At 35.2% G+C, this 16740-nt stretch overlaps 1 protein-coding gene across 2 annotated transcripts; it reads right to left on the bottom strand.

Moving 5' to 3' along the window:
* Positions 1-3052: 3052 nt before the first annotated feature.
* LOC112512022 (zinc finger protein 830) lies at positions 3053-13904 on the bottom strand. Of its 2 annotated transcripts, none has more exons than XM_025117805.1 (9): positions 13748-13904; positions 13104-13193; positions 11701-11800; positions 9399-9603; positions 8181-8427; positions 4769-4844; positions 4362-4408; positions 3968-4154; positions 3053-3273 (listed from the first exon to the last, which is right to left on the bottom strand). In XM_025117805.1, the coding sequence occupies exons 2-8, from the start codon at positions 13187-13189 to the stop codon at positions 3980-3982; spliced, it is 936 nt and encodes a 311-aa protein (XP_024973573.1). In that variant the 5' UTR covers positions 13190-13193; positions 13748-13904; the 3' UTR covers positions 3053-3273; positions 3968-3979. The 2 variants fall into 2 exon arrangements, with proteins under 2 accessions (XP_024973573.1, XP_024973574.1); XM_025117806.1 differs by having other exon boundaries at positions 3053-3262.
* Positions 13905-16740: the final 2836 nt, after the last annotated feature.

Raw genomic sequence — 16740 nt, 5'->3', positions numbered from 1 at the left:
TTTTTTTTTTTTCATTTTTTGTACAAGGTTGGCCCTAATTAATGTATGAAAACAATAATTAACTCTTTTTTTATAATTACAAATGTCCAGATCAATTTATATATTACCTGATATATTTTATAGAACATAAAATTAATAATTAGACTGATAGGATTTGAATGGGATTTTTAAGAAGTAAATCAGAGGTTTTACCATATTACTGATCCAACTATCACTCAAGTTAATAACCAACTTGGATCTTATTAACTTAATTGAAACATTTTTTTGAAGTCTATAGAAGTGCTCTTGATGATCAAATTATGAATGTCATTCTTCACATTGAATATTATTTCAAAATGTAATATTTTATGGAGTAAATTAAGATTTTCGTCTCTGTGGTTTGTTAATGATTTCGATTTTCGAACTTCTTTAAGATTTTCATCCTTATGGTTTATAGATTATTGTTATTTTCGTCTCTGAACTAATTCTTCCATTTTAAGTAGAAGGGACCAAAACCACAAGGACTGAAACAACAGTAAATTTTTAAATTATAAGGACGAAAATAGCAATGAATTATAAACCATAAACAATGAAAACCACATTTTCTATACCATGAGGATAAAAATCGCAATTTTAAGCAAACCACGAGGATGAAAGATGTAATTTACTCTATTTTACAAGAAAATTAATTATAAATTTACTTATTCCTATATTAGTAACCATTACATGGTATTAATAAATACATATAATTTGATCATCAATCATAAACTTAAAAAAATAAGTGTAATATCAAAATGTATAATTGTTTTAGTAAAATGCATCGAAATTGAACGTGTTTTTTTGGTAACGTATTTGTGAAAGCTCTATTTATATTTATGATATTTACAACAAGATATGTTTAATAATTTTTTTAAGAATGGTTTTTTGTTCGGCAAATTATAATACCTTTTTTACAAACAAAATTATGATCTGTTATTTGATTGTATCAAAGCCATTATAAGTGACTAAAGGGTCTTTGGCCTAGATGTATCGTAGTCTCTGGCCTTCTAGAAGATCAGGAGTTCAAATATCATCAAAAATAAAAAAAAGTGTGTGAGTTTATTTATTGCATTTACTGTATTGTATATAAATATCATATACTTTAAAAAAAAACCATCATGAGTGAAACTTTTGAAAATAGCTTTTTAAAAGTGAAAAACTAAACAAAATTACATTATAGAGTGGATTATGTTTTCTGGTAATTTCTTTGGAAATTTCTATCTTCTTTCTTTTATACTTCTAAAATTACGATTTTCATCTCTATGATTTATAATTCATTATTTTTTCATCTTTATGATTGTTTTTTTTTCATCCCAATGTTTTTTACAATTCATTTCTATTTTAATCTCTCATGCTTAAAAATAATAGTTAGTCTCATAAATGAAAATAGAAATGAATAATAAACCCTAGGAGTAAAAACCACAGTTTTGAATTTCTAACGAACCACAAGTGTTTAAAATGTAATTTCCTCTTAATTATATTTTGATGTAATTTATTTTTTAAGACAAATGAAAGATAATGAGTAAAGCCTCCAATAGGGAGGGTAAGAGTAGGATCAAGGTTATTTTGTTTTCTAATTAATTTAAAATAACAGATGATAAATAGGTAATCATTCATATTGAACTGTTATTAATATTCATACTCTACCCACTAACATAACAGGTAAAAAAAACGGTTATAGATAAATGGTAAGAAAACTAGTAAAATATAAATTCATATATATATATATATATATATATATATAGTTATGACTCAGAGAATAGAATCTTATCCCCGCCGACTAAGCCTAGACTCTTTCGTATCACGCTAATTCAGTGCGTGTGTATATATATATATATATATATATATATTAAGTATTGTACATTCAATTTATTTCGATATACACTATAATGTTACTATTTTTTTATATAATTATAATGTAATAAGATAAAGATATGTATAAATACTTTGTTAAAGAAGTGCTTTAAAGTAATACATATGGCTTTAATATAGAGTGACATAATTTTGACCAGCTTAATTGTATGGATAAGCATCAGATCATCATCCACTTCATTGCTGGAGGATATAATTTAATGATTAGATGTAGTTTTATCACTTCAGATCAGACTGAAATGGTTTTATTAAACTAAGTTCCTATTTAATTTCATCGTTATTCGTTTGAATATTATATAACAAGGCAACGATGTTTTTTAAGACATGATTTATATGACAACTGACCCGTATATTATATATACTAAAACCTAAAAATTTAATACTAAAAAGGTTAAAAGAATCAAAAGATAAAGTAAAGATCAAGTAACACCGTACAAAAGTATGAATCAAACTATGATGTATCACATGCTTAACATGGCGCCAAATATGAGACTTACGTCATGGCATGGTGGACATGCATGGTAATTTAACTTAAAAAATCGACTATATTGATCGATTGTAAAGTGCGTTTTAACTTTTTTTGATGAATGGTATATGCATGTTGATTTTACATACATTCTTTTAATTGAATTATCTATTTGTATTGTGTCTAGAAATGCTTATATGCTTAGAATCATGTGACACTATTCATTTTTCATGAGACCACCCCGCATCTCTATGGTTCACCTTCATCTCGCCCAACCCAGTAATCCCATACAACGTAGGGTCTAAAAAGGGTAAAATATAAGCGAGCCAAGCCCTTTATCCGCTCCAACGGCTAAAGGTGGTTTGACCCTAAATCGCAGAAAAAAGTTTATACAGGAGGCTTTGGCGACTCCGAAAGTCTTGAGTGAATCTGGAGAGATGGAATAAAGAACTTGTGTTCATAAGGTTAAAAGGGGAACAGAAAATCACCAAACTAGCCTTTCTTGGGTTAAAGAAAATCACCAAATAGCTTTTTCGGCTGAGATATGGACCATTTTCTGACAAAATAACAACCGAAAAAACTAGAAAAGGTGATACCGCAACTCAATTTGCAGAATTCTCAACTATTTCTTAAATTTGGCTTGCCAAAAACGAGGCTGTTATGGTGATTTTCTCGAAAGGGAAATGGATCCACGGTACCAGAAAAATGAGCATCACATAACAAGTACGAATGTGCAAGGTACAAATCATATACAAGGACTGATGTACCTGTTCAACAAGGATGCTTCAAAACATATGATGATCATAATCGACTATAAAGTTGCTTGAAAGCAGAAGACCCTCTTGGAAATGTATTGTGCTATAGCAATCATCTTCATGATCGACCACTAGAATATACTAATTGGATCTGCAAAACGACTGAAAAAAGGTCCAGTTGAGCATCTATGCAATGAATTAAAGCATTCAAGAAAATTATTGAATGCTTTTGCACAAGTTGGGGTCTTCACCGAAACGATGTCTCTCTCTACACTTTGGATGAAGAACACATACGTCAGAGGTGGACCTGTGTGTGGGCATAATGGTTCCATCATAGTAAAAAATTACGTTTCTTCAGGGAGCCAGAACAAATGTTTCGTTGCGTGTCCCTATTTTTCTTAAAACTAAACTTATAACATAAATTTGTGATGGCCAACTTGGTATAAGTTGTCACATTAGTTTCTTGTTCAAAATGGTGCGAGTTCGAATCCAATTTTTAGCAAATTTCCTTTTCTTTCAGACTCCAATTTTTGATTTCTATAGCTTTTGTTGTTTTAAAAAACCAACAAACCGCAGTTTCAAGAAATAATATCTTCTACCAAAAATCGAGGAAAATGGGCCGTGGGAGGGATTGAACCCATGAACCTTGCAAATGCAAGCAACTAATCTTTGTGATATTTGTGTGCAACCAACCAACTAATCTATTGTGATTTTGAGAAACTTTTCTATAATTTTCACTCTTATAGTCAAATGGTCTCATCGTTTGACGCCTCTAGTCTACATACACATCCCACCCCTCAGACCATTCTTTCGAGTGGGATATTCTGGTTTAAGGAGGGTTTACGGAGAATTGTACCAGTGAGTGAAATTACAAATGTTTGGCTCTCCAGTCAACAGCATCATCACTATCCTCATCACTTGAGGACTCATCCCGGTTACTTTCTTTCTCCACCACTTGAGGAACTCCATTGCGGTCGCCAGACCTAGCAGCCTTCAGCTCCAATCTTTTCCTCTTGAATATTTCCACTCTCTCCCTGCAAGCCCTGCAATAAGTTACATGTCAACGGTTAATTTCAGGCACTCTTGAATGATGCTATTTTTTTAAGTATATAATATTTATACACAACAAATTAAGCTCACGCACAATTCTCACCTCTTGGTGAGACTTGAACCCCTGACCTCCAGGAAGGTGGGGTTACCTAGTATCATTAGGCCAATGGCCCTTTGGTAAAATACAGAAAACTACTTACGTTTGCTCTACAGTTTCCGCCTCTTCAATCATCTCAGCTGCATCATACTACATGATGATCATTACAATACTAAATGTTAGAAGAACATCAATGTAATTGACACATTAGCAATAGGTCTCCCCTTACATACAAAAGGGGGCAGGACCATAATAGAAAATGTATGAATGTAAATCGATCCCTTCCACCCTTTGTTTCCTAGAGTTATTTAGAAGAACAGCCTTTTGCTAGAGAATGCCTCTTCCTAACACAAGAATTTCCTAAATATCTGTCAAAAGGTTATTATGCATTTAAAAAAATAGTTGTCAGAAGATTATTTTCCTTAACAACCCGTGTTGTTTAGTAGAAGCAGAAGTGCAAGGTGAAATAACCAAATATTTGAAATTAATCATGAAGACACTAATTCAAACCTCCTCTTCTTCCATCCGGTTCTCTACCTCCTTCAAGTCCCCTTGTATCGACTTCTCAAACTCCTTGTACTCATCTCTGGTCAGGTTTTTCATAAATTAAGATTTAGTTAGTTCATGAAATTGAAGAAAAGCATATCAATATAATTCCCTTTTGTATTTAACCAACAAGCAAATGTAAACTCTTACCAAAGAGCCTTTGGCCTAGCGGCATGTGAGTCCTTGGTCATAATAATCAAAATTGATTACATGTAACTAAAGATCATAAACCAATTATGAAGAGATTCTTGGGAAATACATGAACAGATTGTTTAGAAATAAGGACTTGAACACTGCAACAATTGAACATACAAGTGAGGTAATAACGTGTTTGGACAACTAGCAATGTCTATAGTCTAGACTACCCAGTTGTTCAAATTTAAAAGGTAATTTGTTACAGAAGCTGAACCGGACCTTGAGAGCTTGGGTGTGGGTAAGCTTCCAACAGTTCAAGGTATAAAAGAAATATAACGATTCAAATACCTGTTGTATATATACATTAATACACAAACACGTATATATGTGTGTTAAAAACATAAATTTTTTACTCCGGCTATCTAAATTGTACATTTATAATCTTCTCCATTGTCATTACTTTCTTCAGTAGTTTTGCACCAATTTGGTGTATCCATAAAAACCCTTTAAAAGTTTGGAGTAACATTGACTTGGGGGTTGTTTGGTTATTTTCCGTTAAGGCCTGTATGAATTAAACTCTCTGTAAGGATTAAGTTTTTTTGTATGGATTAAGCAAAATTACAGTTTGTTTGTTGTGTAGAATAAACTATCTGAATGACAAAGTTACCAATTTACCCTTATTGTTTGTTTTGTTTTCCTTTACAGCTTCAAGATCTGATCAAAGTAACGAGTATAAATATATAAACATAGATCTCACGCGAAGTTCTACCCCTAAATCTTCAACAAACTTTCTGCCATATATACAAATATCAATGATGAAACCCATATTAACGATTTTCCTCGATACCAAATCAACTTCACCAAAATCCTCATTTCTACAATAACACTGGAACATCAAAAAAATAACACATGGAACATCAAGAACAAAATCCCCATCTCTTGTAAATCCATAATTTCATCAACCCCGCCAAATTTACACACTAAAATTGCATAATTTGATAAACAAAAACTTTGTATCGAGCCACAAAAAAGTTCCACGAAGAAGCTCTAATGCTCAACAAAGATGATCTCCTTAGTGTTATGATATCATCTTCCCTCGTTTGATTACCAACCCTACCTGCTGCTTAGCAGAAAGCAGTCGCTACTCCTTCCCTGATTCATCGTCGCTTCTCCAAGACTGCTCTCTGGTTAACACACCGCTTGCTCCGTTAGAGGAGGGGAGAGGGGAGCAGGGGCGAGGCAGGAGGCAGGGACTGACCAACCGAGAAGGGGGCTGTTGTTGGTGGTGCACAGGGAGAGATGTGAAGCCGAGCAGAGGAAGGAAGAAGGTGAGGGTCACAACGGGTAAGGCAGGTCATGGCTGTTGGTGGCAAGGAGTGGTTGGATGAGGTCACGGTGGAGGGAAGGAAAGAAAAACGAATAATCCAGGATGGGTTGGACGAGGTCATGGTGGGGAAGGAAAGGAGTGGTGGATGAGCGTTCACATTTTGAGAGAAAGGGAGAGAGAAGGGCAGGATAGGAAAAATCAAAGCTTAATGAATACAAGAAGGGTGAGTGGACTGAGAGAATAAGCCATTGCCTTACTAAATAACCAATAATCAAACACTCTTTTTGGTCCTAGTTACTCTTTGGGATGGAGTGGAAGAAGGGAGGCAGTATAGCTTACCGAATAAGCTATACAAGCCAATTATGCCAATACTAAACAGCCCCTTGTATTACAAGATTCATCATGTGCCTGCTATCACAGACTTCTCCAAAACTACGTGTAGCCTTAGCGGTTCAAAGACAGAATACTTTTGGTGCAATTTCAGCAGATAGCAATGAAGAGGGGCTAAAAGTCGGCTGCGGGGAGCAAAGGATACCCCAAAAAGACAGCTCCTAGTACTTGGGATCTATGATTCACAAGAAGTGAGAGAATGAGAAGGATGTTGAATTTCGCATAAACATAGGTTGGCTATAGCAAAGGCCGCAAAAGGAGTTCTATGTGAGATAGGATCTCGTTAAAACTAAAAGAAAGATTCTACAAGGCGATCGTCAGACAAGCTATGTTGTATGGGTCGAAATATTGAGCGATGAAGAAAGCACATGAGAAAAGATAAAATTGCAGAAACAAGGATGCCGAGATGAACCTACGGTTAGACTATGTTGGATAGGATAATGAATGAGTTTTTCAAGCAGAGCTAGGAGTTTCACCTATTTCGAATAAATTGAGAGTGGGAAGGCTGAGGTGGTTTGGGCATGTTCATAGAAGACCACATACGGCACCGGTTAAAAGGGTGGAAACAGGGGCGAGGCAAGCCAAAGAGATTGTGGGATGAGCAGTTGAGGCTAGACATCGAGGCATTAGACTTTCTGAGAGCATGACTTCAGATAGGAGTTCTTAGAGGCATTTTAGGGTAGCTGATTGCTTGTAGGGCCGCAGATGGGGGGGAGGGTGCAAGTGCAAGTGTATAAGGTAGGCTAGGGGAAAGGTCGAGAGTCTTCAAATAAGTATGTGATAACTTTTGATAGGGATAGGAAGTTTCTTTGGTGTATTCTGCTTGCTTTTTTGCTAGGTAGGATTTCTGCGTTTTTTAATAATCGTTTTCAAAAAAAACCATTTTTTCTCAGATCTTTGGCTTATAGTTGTGCTTTTTATTTGTTTTTCTTACGCTTTTTGCAAGTCGGAGTCTTCTCGGAAACAGCCTCTCTGTTTCTTCAGACAGAGGTCTGCAATCTGCATACATCTTACCCGCCTCCACCCTACTTCTGAGTGGAATGTACTAGGTTTGTTTTGGTTTGTATTATGAGAACAATTTATTATATCAAATCAATATAGTAACAATTTATGAATTTACATCTAAGCGAATTTGTATTCTGTTACCTAGATAGGAACGTCAATGTTATAAATGTATTTCATATTGTTCATTTACTAGTTCACAGAAAACATACTCAAGACGAGAACTTCTAATAGAGTGCTTGAGTAATGATCATAGTTGGTAAACAATCAAATATCTTTCTTTGTCAATTTAGCATCCTAGAGCATATTTCTGCCAACCAGCATTTACGCTTGATTGAGCATTTTTTCAACAAATGAGTCATACTTCTCTTAATAGATTTTGAAAGCATGCTTCCTATAGCAGTCACTGATGGAACCTTGTTTTATAAACCAATGAGTTATGTTGGAAAGAAATATCAGAAAATAAGATAATCATAAGATGATAAAACCAATAGACATAACAATCCATTTGTGAGAACTTACGTGATATCTAGCTTAACAGGCGTAATTCCACGTGCACGTAGATCAGCATCTTTATCATCAAAGAAACCTTCAGGAAGAGCTCGTGTTTGAGAAGCCTGAATCTCCTCGCCCATTGTCTCTACAACTTTGGCACTATAGACTTCACCTCTTTTGTTTTCCCCATCAATTGCATATGTAACTTGAGGTTCAGCAGAACCCAACACCTTTTTCTTTTTATCATTGTCCATCGGCTTTGCATTAGTAATTTCTAGTGAAGAAACAACAATCAGATTGAGCATAAAGAAAAAAATCAGTACTTCATATCCATGATAATAATAAGAAACAGCATCTGACTAGAATGCAATACGTAACTAGTAGAGAACTTGCACAAGGAGTTCACAAGAGCAGTCCTACTGATATCTTGATATACATGTTCATCCAAAATAGCATTTTGTTACACGCTTACTTCTTTAACAACTTGGCACATTGTTACTGGAAAGAACATAAAAAGTGATTATTGTAATCCTTCACCAAAGACTACTCTATTCTAGAAGTGCCACATGAATAGATGATTAGATTTGTGTCTCCGTATAAGCTCAAAGTTGGGGTTACCAATAACTTCCACCATTTTTTAGTTGATTTGGAGGTTACTGGATCAAGCTGCTGCTTTGGGCTATGGGGCGTTACAAATGGTATTATAATCGATCTACGTACCATCGGGATGGTGAGGCAAACCTCATCGAGCATGATGGGTGTTTGTAACATCTTAGGCGAATCCCATGAACAAAGAGAGGATGCTTGGAAGGCCTGAGGAGGATGTCAAGAAGTTTATGTGGGGGAGTTTGTAACAACCCATCCCACAAGGATAGAAGATTAGATTTGTGATCTCAATATAAGCTCAAAGTTGCGGGCTACCAATAACTTCCATCATGGTTTTAGTTCATTTGGAGGTTACTGGGTCAGCCTGCTTTAGGCTATGGGGCATTACAACCCAAATGTGTAGAAATTTAAAACAAAGACTTTTTATGTAGCCAGATTAATGTGAAATGTGTGCATCCTGGATTTCATGTGGTATCTCACCTTGACCAATAGAATGCAAAATTCACAGAGATCTATCCTCCATATGTCGACGAAATAGGACAACAATATATTTAAGTACATACTAAGTCTGTGCACTCCTTACCAGTGCCCTTAAAACATTTACAATGACGTTGATCAACTAATGTAATGCACTCTTACCATTCTTTTGCCTCTTCGTCTCAGGCTTATCAAAGAAATCAGAAGGAAGTACAGATTGGGACTTCGCTTGAGGTGGTCCACTTTGAACTTTATACGACTCAGCAGGAACCTCTGCTTTAGGTTTATCAAATTCTGTAGAAGCCCCTGACTTCGCATTGTTAACCCTACTAGCTGCTGCAGCATTTGCTTTTACATTTTTAATTGCCTGTTAAAAATCAGCACACTTGTTAAAAATGAAGGGGAAAAGAGCGAGACAAACATATGGGTGTGCTGTAAACACTAAACATGAATTAACATCAAAGATGTGGTCATCCTTCTTACCAATGAGGCAGTGTACAGAAGGTGCAGGGACATTAAATTGTATGACTTAAACAAGGAGGGCAAACAATAAATTCAACTTTATCAACTACTATAATGATATACTTCATCTTATATCAAGTACAACCTTCTCATACATCAGAATAGATGATAAAGAGAATATATACACACATATATGTGTAATAACCGGGTTATTTTCGGTTATAAAGCTCGGGGTTGTTTTTGAAAAAGTGTTAGTAAGTTGAGGGGTTAAAGCTGTTTATGTGCTTAAAAACTTTTAAAACACTCACCGCCTCTTATTCTTAAAGCTTATTATGGTGGGATATTTTGGGTTATCTCATGGGGATTGTGAAATAGAAAAGAAAAGTTGGTGAGAAAAGCTCATGTGTGTTTTTGAACCGAGAGAAAACAGGACCGAAGAGAAAGCAAGAAGAAGTCTCTATGATTAAAACTTGTTAACTGATTGTTGTTATACATCTTCATATCTTCATCTATGTGTTCATAAGTGAGTTTAATTTTATCAACTTTCCTTATTTGGAAACTAGGTATATAATCATATGGTTCTTTATATGAGATGTTATAAAACTGTTTTGATGCCATAATTGACAAAATTGTGGGATTTTGATATGTTCATATCATATGTTGGAATAAGGGTGACGTACCAAGGAGAGATGTATTTTGGTTATAAAGGTGGCATATCAAGGAGAGGTGTATATCAAGATAAGGGTGGCATATCAAGGAGAGGTGTATACAAGGATAAGGGTGGCGTAATCAATGAGTTATAAAGTCTGGGTTTTGATCAAGTGTTCAATCTTATCGCATCCTTATGATGCAATAACCTTGAGTTATCGCATCTGTGTGATGCAATAACTTAGAGTTATCGTGCCCGTATGATGCGATGAAGTGTAGTTATTGCTCCAGTGTGATGCGAGGAGTGAGTTTATCGCACCTTTGTAATGCGACAAAATGGACTTATCGCACCTTCGTGATGCAATGAGTTGATGTTCTCGCACCAGTGTGTTGCGAAGAGATGGGGTTGTCTCATCATGTGATGCGAGAAATTTTACAATTTACTATATGATACGACAAGTTTTACTTATAATGTGTTTATCAAGCTATTGGGTATTTGGATGTGATAAATGAGATTCATTATATCAAAATGATGAATATTTGTTATTATTACAAATATGATTTCATAAATGGGATTTGGTGAATATTTACCCTGTAATTGCATCAAAGGGAATTTTTCACTAGGCCTCAAGGTCTAACCCTCATTTTGTGCTTTAAAAATGTGCATTACAAGTCGGGAAAAATTTGAGGTAAAGGGGAAAGGGAAATTGTGAAGTGCTATTATTATGCTTGCATGGGATTACTCGGATGGCATCTTCTTCTTCTGTAGCTGAATACTTGTTATGTAGAAATTTTGTGGAAGAAGTTATTAGCTATTTTGTAATATAGCTTTTGTATATTTGGGACCGAATGTGTAAATTATATTTCTTGATATATGGAAATATATGTTTTTATGAAAATGTGATCTTGGGGTGTTACAATATGTGTGTTTATGTATTATAATACATAACCCAGAAGAAATTAAGAATCTCTTGATAGGACTTAACAATTTTACATGGTCAATATAGAAAAAGTATGGGAGAAATATTTTCTCACATTCATAATTGATGCAGCTATGCATGCTGCATCATCTATTAATTGTTCCAACAAATGCATGGGTGACTGCAAAATACTAGGAAAGCAAAGACTAAATTGATGAACCATCATATGATTGCAAGTAGCGCACTAGCACGAGACTGTCAATTGTGCTTAGCACAAAATGTTGCTATAGTAGAAAAACTATCCCACTCTAACGCAAGAAAACATCAAATAAGTTTTTTTTCCCAATTCAAGTATCACCATTTATCATTTCATGAATACTTATATGCCCTTGTGATAAGCTTTAAAGTTCCGAATCAATAGTAAATTATATTACCTCCCGATGTTTCGCAGACACTTGATGTGCACTCCAAGCAGACTCAGATTTTAGAACAATATCACAAACCCTACAGACGGGCTGGTCAGATTCATTGTACCTAGAACCAGAGAAAAGTAAGAGGGGACAAAAATTGTTATGATATGTGTAACAGCTTATATAATTCAATTAGTGCATAAGATCATCAAAACTTGTCTAAATGAAAAAGAAAATATACTGATAATGCAAGTACATGTAATTTTATCAAATGCAAGCAGAGCTAGAAGCCATACACAAAAAGATGTTGCCAGTGTCAATATACTTGAACATAAGCAATTGTAGTCACCTGATTATCAACTAAAAACCTTGTATCAAGGTGGCGATAAATGTGAAAGATGCATATATAGAGAGAGAGAGGGAGTTTAAAACACAAACAGTGTAATTGTTACAAACCATACAAACCAATCTCATATCAATGGTGTAGATTAAATTGGCTCATAAATCTACTCTCAACCACATCTTTAACTGATTTGATAATCGCCTTTAGATTTCAAAATAAACAAAATCAAGGGCCCAGATTTGGTTTGTATGGTGTGTAACAATTGCACGGTTTGTATTTAAAATATCGGTCCTAGCCTCCTAGGCTACCTTGTTTGATGCCACATAAACTTCTACTGCTTCTCTTTTACAAGTTTTAAGGTCCTAATGACACATCTGATATCATGACATGAACTGTAAGTGGCTTTTTTATTCACAATATTCATTGGACCATTCACAAAACTTCCACAAGAGTAGATGATAGGTTCAGCATACTAAAGTGTGAACACATAAGAACAAGAGGAAGCATCTTACCTGGAATCTTAGAGTTGTTTTTGTCTACATAGGTATGTCACTTTAGGTCATAATCCCTTTCTGATGGCCATACAAACTTGAAATCCTCAAAATTTTACAGTGATACTCTGACTTGCCATGATCCTCTATAACATGCACAAGTATAATAACAAAACTAAAATTGCAAATACATCAAACCACTGTCCAAACTCAAGAGCAAGCATCCTAGTTGGGGAAGAGTGCACAATGCAGTTAGACTAAACCCTGCAGTAAAGAACACAACATCTAAACCAGAGCAAGATTTTAATCACCATAAAACCTTTTTTGATTAAGCATGTTAATAATGATGACCATTTGTTACTCTTTTAAATTGGCAATGGTATGACCTGCTTATGCCATGTCCTATTAATGAATGCGTCAACAAGAAAGATGAATAAATAAACTCATAAAAAGAAGACGAAGCAAAATGAGCCTGCTACTGAAATTACTATTAACTTCCAATTTTCTGCTTGTTAATCAGCTACCAGTTTAATTGTCTAAGCATATAAACATTATATTCTTAAAAATCATTTACATGAAAATTGAGATTACACCTTACGAGAGGAGAGTCAATACGTTTATCCTGCTTCTGTGCTTTCAATTTAGCACGATATAATGCCTTCTTTGCTTGAGCATCCATCGCTCTGCAAAAAAAAAATTCAAAGATCAATCAAATACATTATCTCAAAATACTGGTTTTGAACAAATAATCAAGCGAGAGTCAGGATTTGGATTCAGGGTGGTCCTAAATATCTTTATATTTTTTTCAAACTCACATAAACAAGCATGGTCTAGCTATAATCATCTCCTTACAGGTGTTGGATAGAATTCAAGGGCGGAGGCGCGGAGCCAGGATTATTTCCTAGGGTCATCCTCTAAAAAATCCAGACTTTGTTTAATCTTATCATCGTTAGTTGGCTCCAATGAATCATCTTAACAACTTCAATAATCAACATGAGAGAGAGCGATAAACTTAACACTTTCAAACAAATATGATAAACACAACAATTTCAATAACCAACACACCAATGTCGATAATAAGCAAAATAAGCTTTAATTTGGAAGTTTCAACATAACAGGAACCTTTCAGTAATCAATACTAATTGCTAGGAGGCGAGGATTTCAATAGTCAACATAACAGAGAGAGAAATGAACCCTAAAAATAAAAAAATGATTGAACCCTGAAAATTTGACTTACCGAGAGCGAGGATTTTGAAACTCTAATTCCTAAAACCGTAAACAGCCTACAGATGTTCTGATTGAAGTCTGGACTCTGGAGGATGACGTTTTGGCGCACATAATCAAACAGACGATCGCAAAATCGTAGAGGGGGATTGATGTGATCGACTCTTGACTAGTTTCGGGCCGGTGTTGTCCTGCATCCATCTATAGGTCTAACTTACGAATTAGAGATGGCCAAATGAGCCCAGCCCGGCCCGGCCCGGGACAGGGATCGGTAACGACCGGTTATGGGACCGAAAACCGGGACCGGTAAGGACCGGTTATGGGACCGAAAACCGGGACCGGTTGAGGTTTTTGGTAGTTTCGTGGGACCGGCACCGACCGGGACCGGTTATGGGACCGACTATGGACCGGCCCGAAAATTCAATTAATTTTATAAATAAATGTATTTTTAAATAATTTTATAATGTATTTTTATAAGAAAACGTAATTTTAATTATATTAAAACGCATTTTTAAAGTGTATTTGAGTGACCCAATTATATGACCGAGACCGGCGGCCCATAACCGGTCCTAAATTACCTATACCGGTCCTATAATTTTCGACCGGGACCGAGACCGGGACCGGTTATGGCCAGTTATGAGAATGGTGAGGACCGATTGGGACCGGCCCAGGACCGGTTTTTGGCCATCTCTACTTACGATGGCCAAAAACCGGTATTGGGCCGGGCCGGGCCGGGCCAGGTAGGTCCTTACCGGTCCCGGACCTTAACAGATCCGGCCATAAACAGTCTTGGTGTAATCGGTCCCGGTTCCTGTCGAAAAAGGTGATCCCGATCAAGCTTTATTGTAATCGGTTATGGGTCGCCGATCCCCCTCCGGTCCCAACCGGTCCCGGTCATTAAAAAATAATATTTTTTTAATTTTTTTAATGATATATATTTTTAATACATTATAAAATTTGTAATTGGGTCACTCAAATACACTTTAAAAATGCGTTTTATTATAATTAAAATTACATTGTCTTATAAAATATGCGAGAAATCGAGAATTGTGAACGTTTTTTGCGTTTTTAGCGAATCGAGAACTTGGTATGTAAACCCCTCAACCAAGACACTTATATATATAGTGTTTAGAAGACAAAACTATAATACAAAAAGGCCAAAAAACGGTGATAAACGGCTAGTTTTTTGAAAAATAACGGCTACATTTAAACAAAAAAAAACATCTACATTTTTTGAAAAATCGGGTCGGGTCGGACCGATCCATAAACGGTCCCATGAAACATCCCAAATCCATAATCAGTCCCAGTTTTCGGTCCTATAACCGGTCCCGGTCCTCCAGCGGTCCCTGGTCGGGCCGGGCCGGTTTGGCCATCACTAGGTCCAACTAGGGGTGCTCATGGGTTAGGTTGATCGGGTTGAAGACATTTAAACAACTCAACCCAATGTTTACGGTTTGAAAAATCTTAACCCAAACCAAGGTGCAACTCAATCCAACGCAAACCGTACGGGTTGGTCGGGTTGATACTTTGGTACATTAAAATATTCTTCTAACCTTGAATATGTTATTTTTCTACTCATAATTTCTTTTTCATCATCAACTATTTGATACAACTTATTCATACTTCTTACATATATCATATTCAGTTAATTTTCTCAATTTACATATATATGTTCACAATTACTAAACATATATATGAATGAATTATATAGAGATGTGAATAGATTGAAAATATGTGTATATGAAAAGTGTACGTGATAGTATAATTGTCCAATCTATATATTAATAGAAATTCAACAATCATATTAAATTCAATAAATAAAAAGATATCGGGATCATCCGGTTAGGTTCATATAATAGTAACCCAAAATTAACCCAATTCCTACGGTTTTAAAATTTTACAACTCGATTAGACATCGGGTTGCTTCGGGTTGAGTTATTTTCGCGTTGGGTTGGGTTGGGTTGGTCGGGTTTTTGAGCACCCCTAGGTCCAAGCCCATCCTGAGTAGAGGTGACCAAAGATCGGTCCTGGTTCCGAATAATGATTTCGTAATCGGTCCTGGGCTGGACCGCGCCCGGACCTTGTTTTCTGTCAAATATTGTAACCGGTTAAAGATCGCCAGGGCGATCCCGGTCCCAAGTCAGTCCAGTCCTGGTCCTTCGCCGATCCCGAGCAGGATCGAGTCCATTTGGCCATCTCTATCCCAAAGTGATATTCTAAATAGTTAAAAAAAAGGTAATTTAAGTATTTTTTTAGAACAAATATCTATATATATATATATATATATATATATATATATTAAAGAAGAAACCAAAGATAATGAGGTGGCATCTTCTAATGCTTAGAACCCCTCCTATCTTTTTTCTCATTTTTTTGATTTTTTTAAATGTTGAATATGTTAAAGACTTTTTTGCCTCTTGATGAAAAATGTATAGCTCACTATTAACCCGAGTTATTTTTGTAATTTTGTATACCCAAGTTTAACCTCCAACTCTTGATTTGCTCTTCCATTTACTTTCTTTTATTTCTTAATGAAATTTGTTTTTTAAAGCTTCAATAATAAACAAAATAAAATCATATAAAATCCTTTGGTGAGGGATGAAGAAGATGAGAGTTGAAGAAGAATTCAAAGATTTTCAAAGGTATATAGAAATTATATTCATTAAAAAAATGTGATTTGTTATTACATGTTTCTTTTTCAATATTGTTGGATGTGTTGTTATCATAGGATATGATTGTATTTACGATTGGATTATATAAATTGTGTTTACGATTTGATCATATAAATTCGAATAAAATTTTGATATTTAATAATCACAGGATATGATAAAAAAAATTCGAATTTAAGCTTTATTAACAACAACTATTTATTCATCTTCATCTCTCACACCCTCTCAAATTATATCTCTATCTTATACATCTCTAAATTTATTTTCTTTCTTTTTGGTTTTTCTTCTATTTTACTATTGATAATCTTCATAGTTTTTTTTTTCACTTCTCCCATAA

Source organism: Cynara cardunculus, assembly GCF_001531365.2.
Source record: "Cynara cardunculus var. scolymus isolate 2C chromosome LG 5, CcrdV1, whole genome shotgun sequence".
Taxonomy (NCBI): domain Eukaryota; kingdom Viridiplantae; phylum Streptophyta; class Magnoliopsida; order Asterales; family Asteraceae; genus Cynara; species Cynara cardunculus.
Note: the sequence above shows the minus strand (reverse complement) of the source record. Positions and strands in the feature narration are given on the sequence as shown.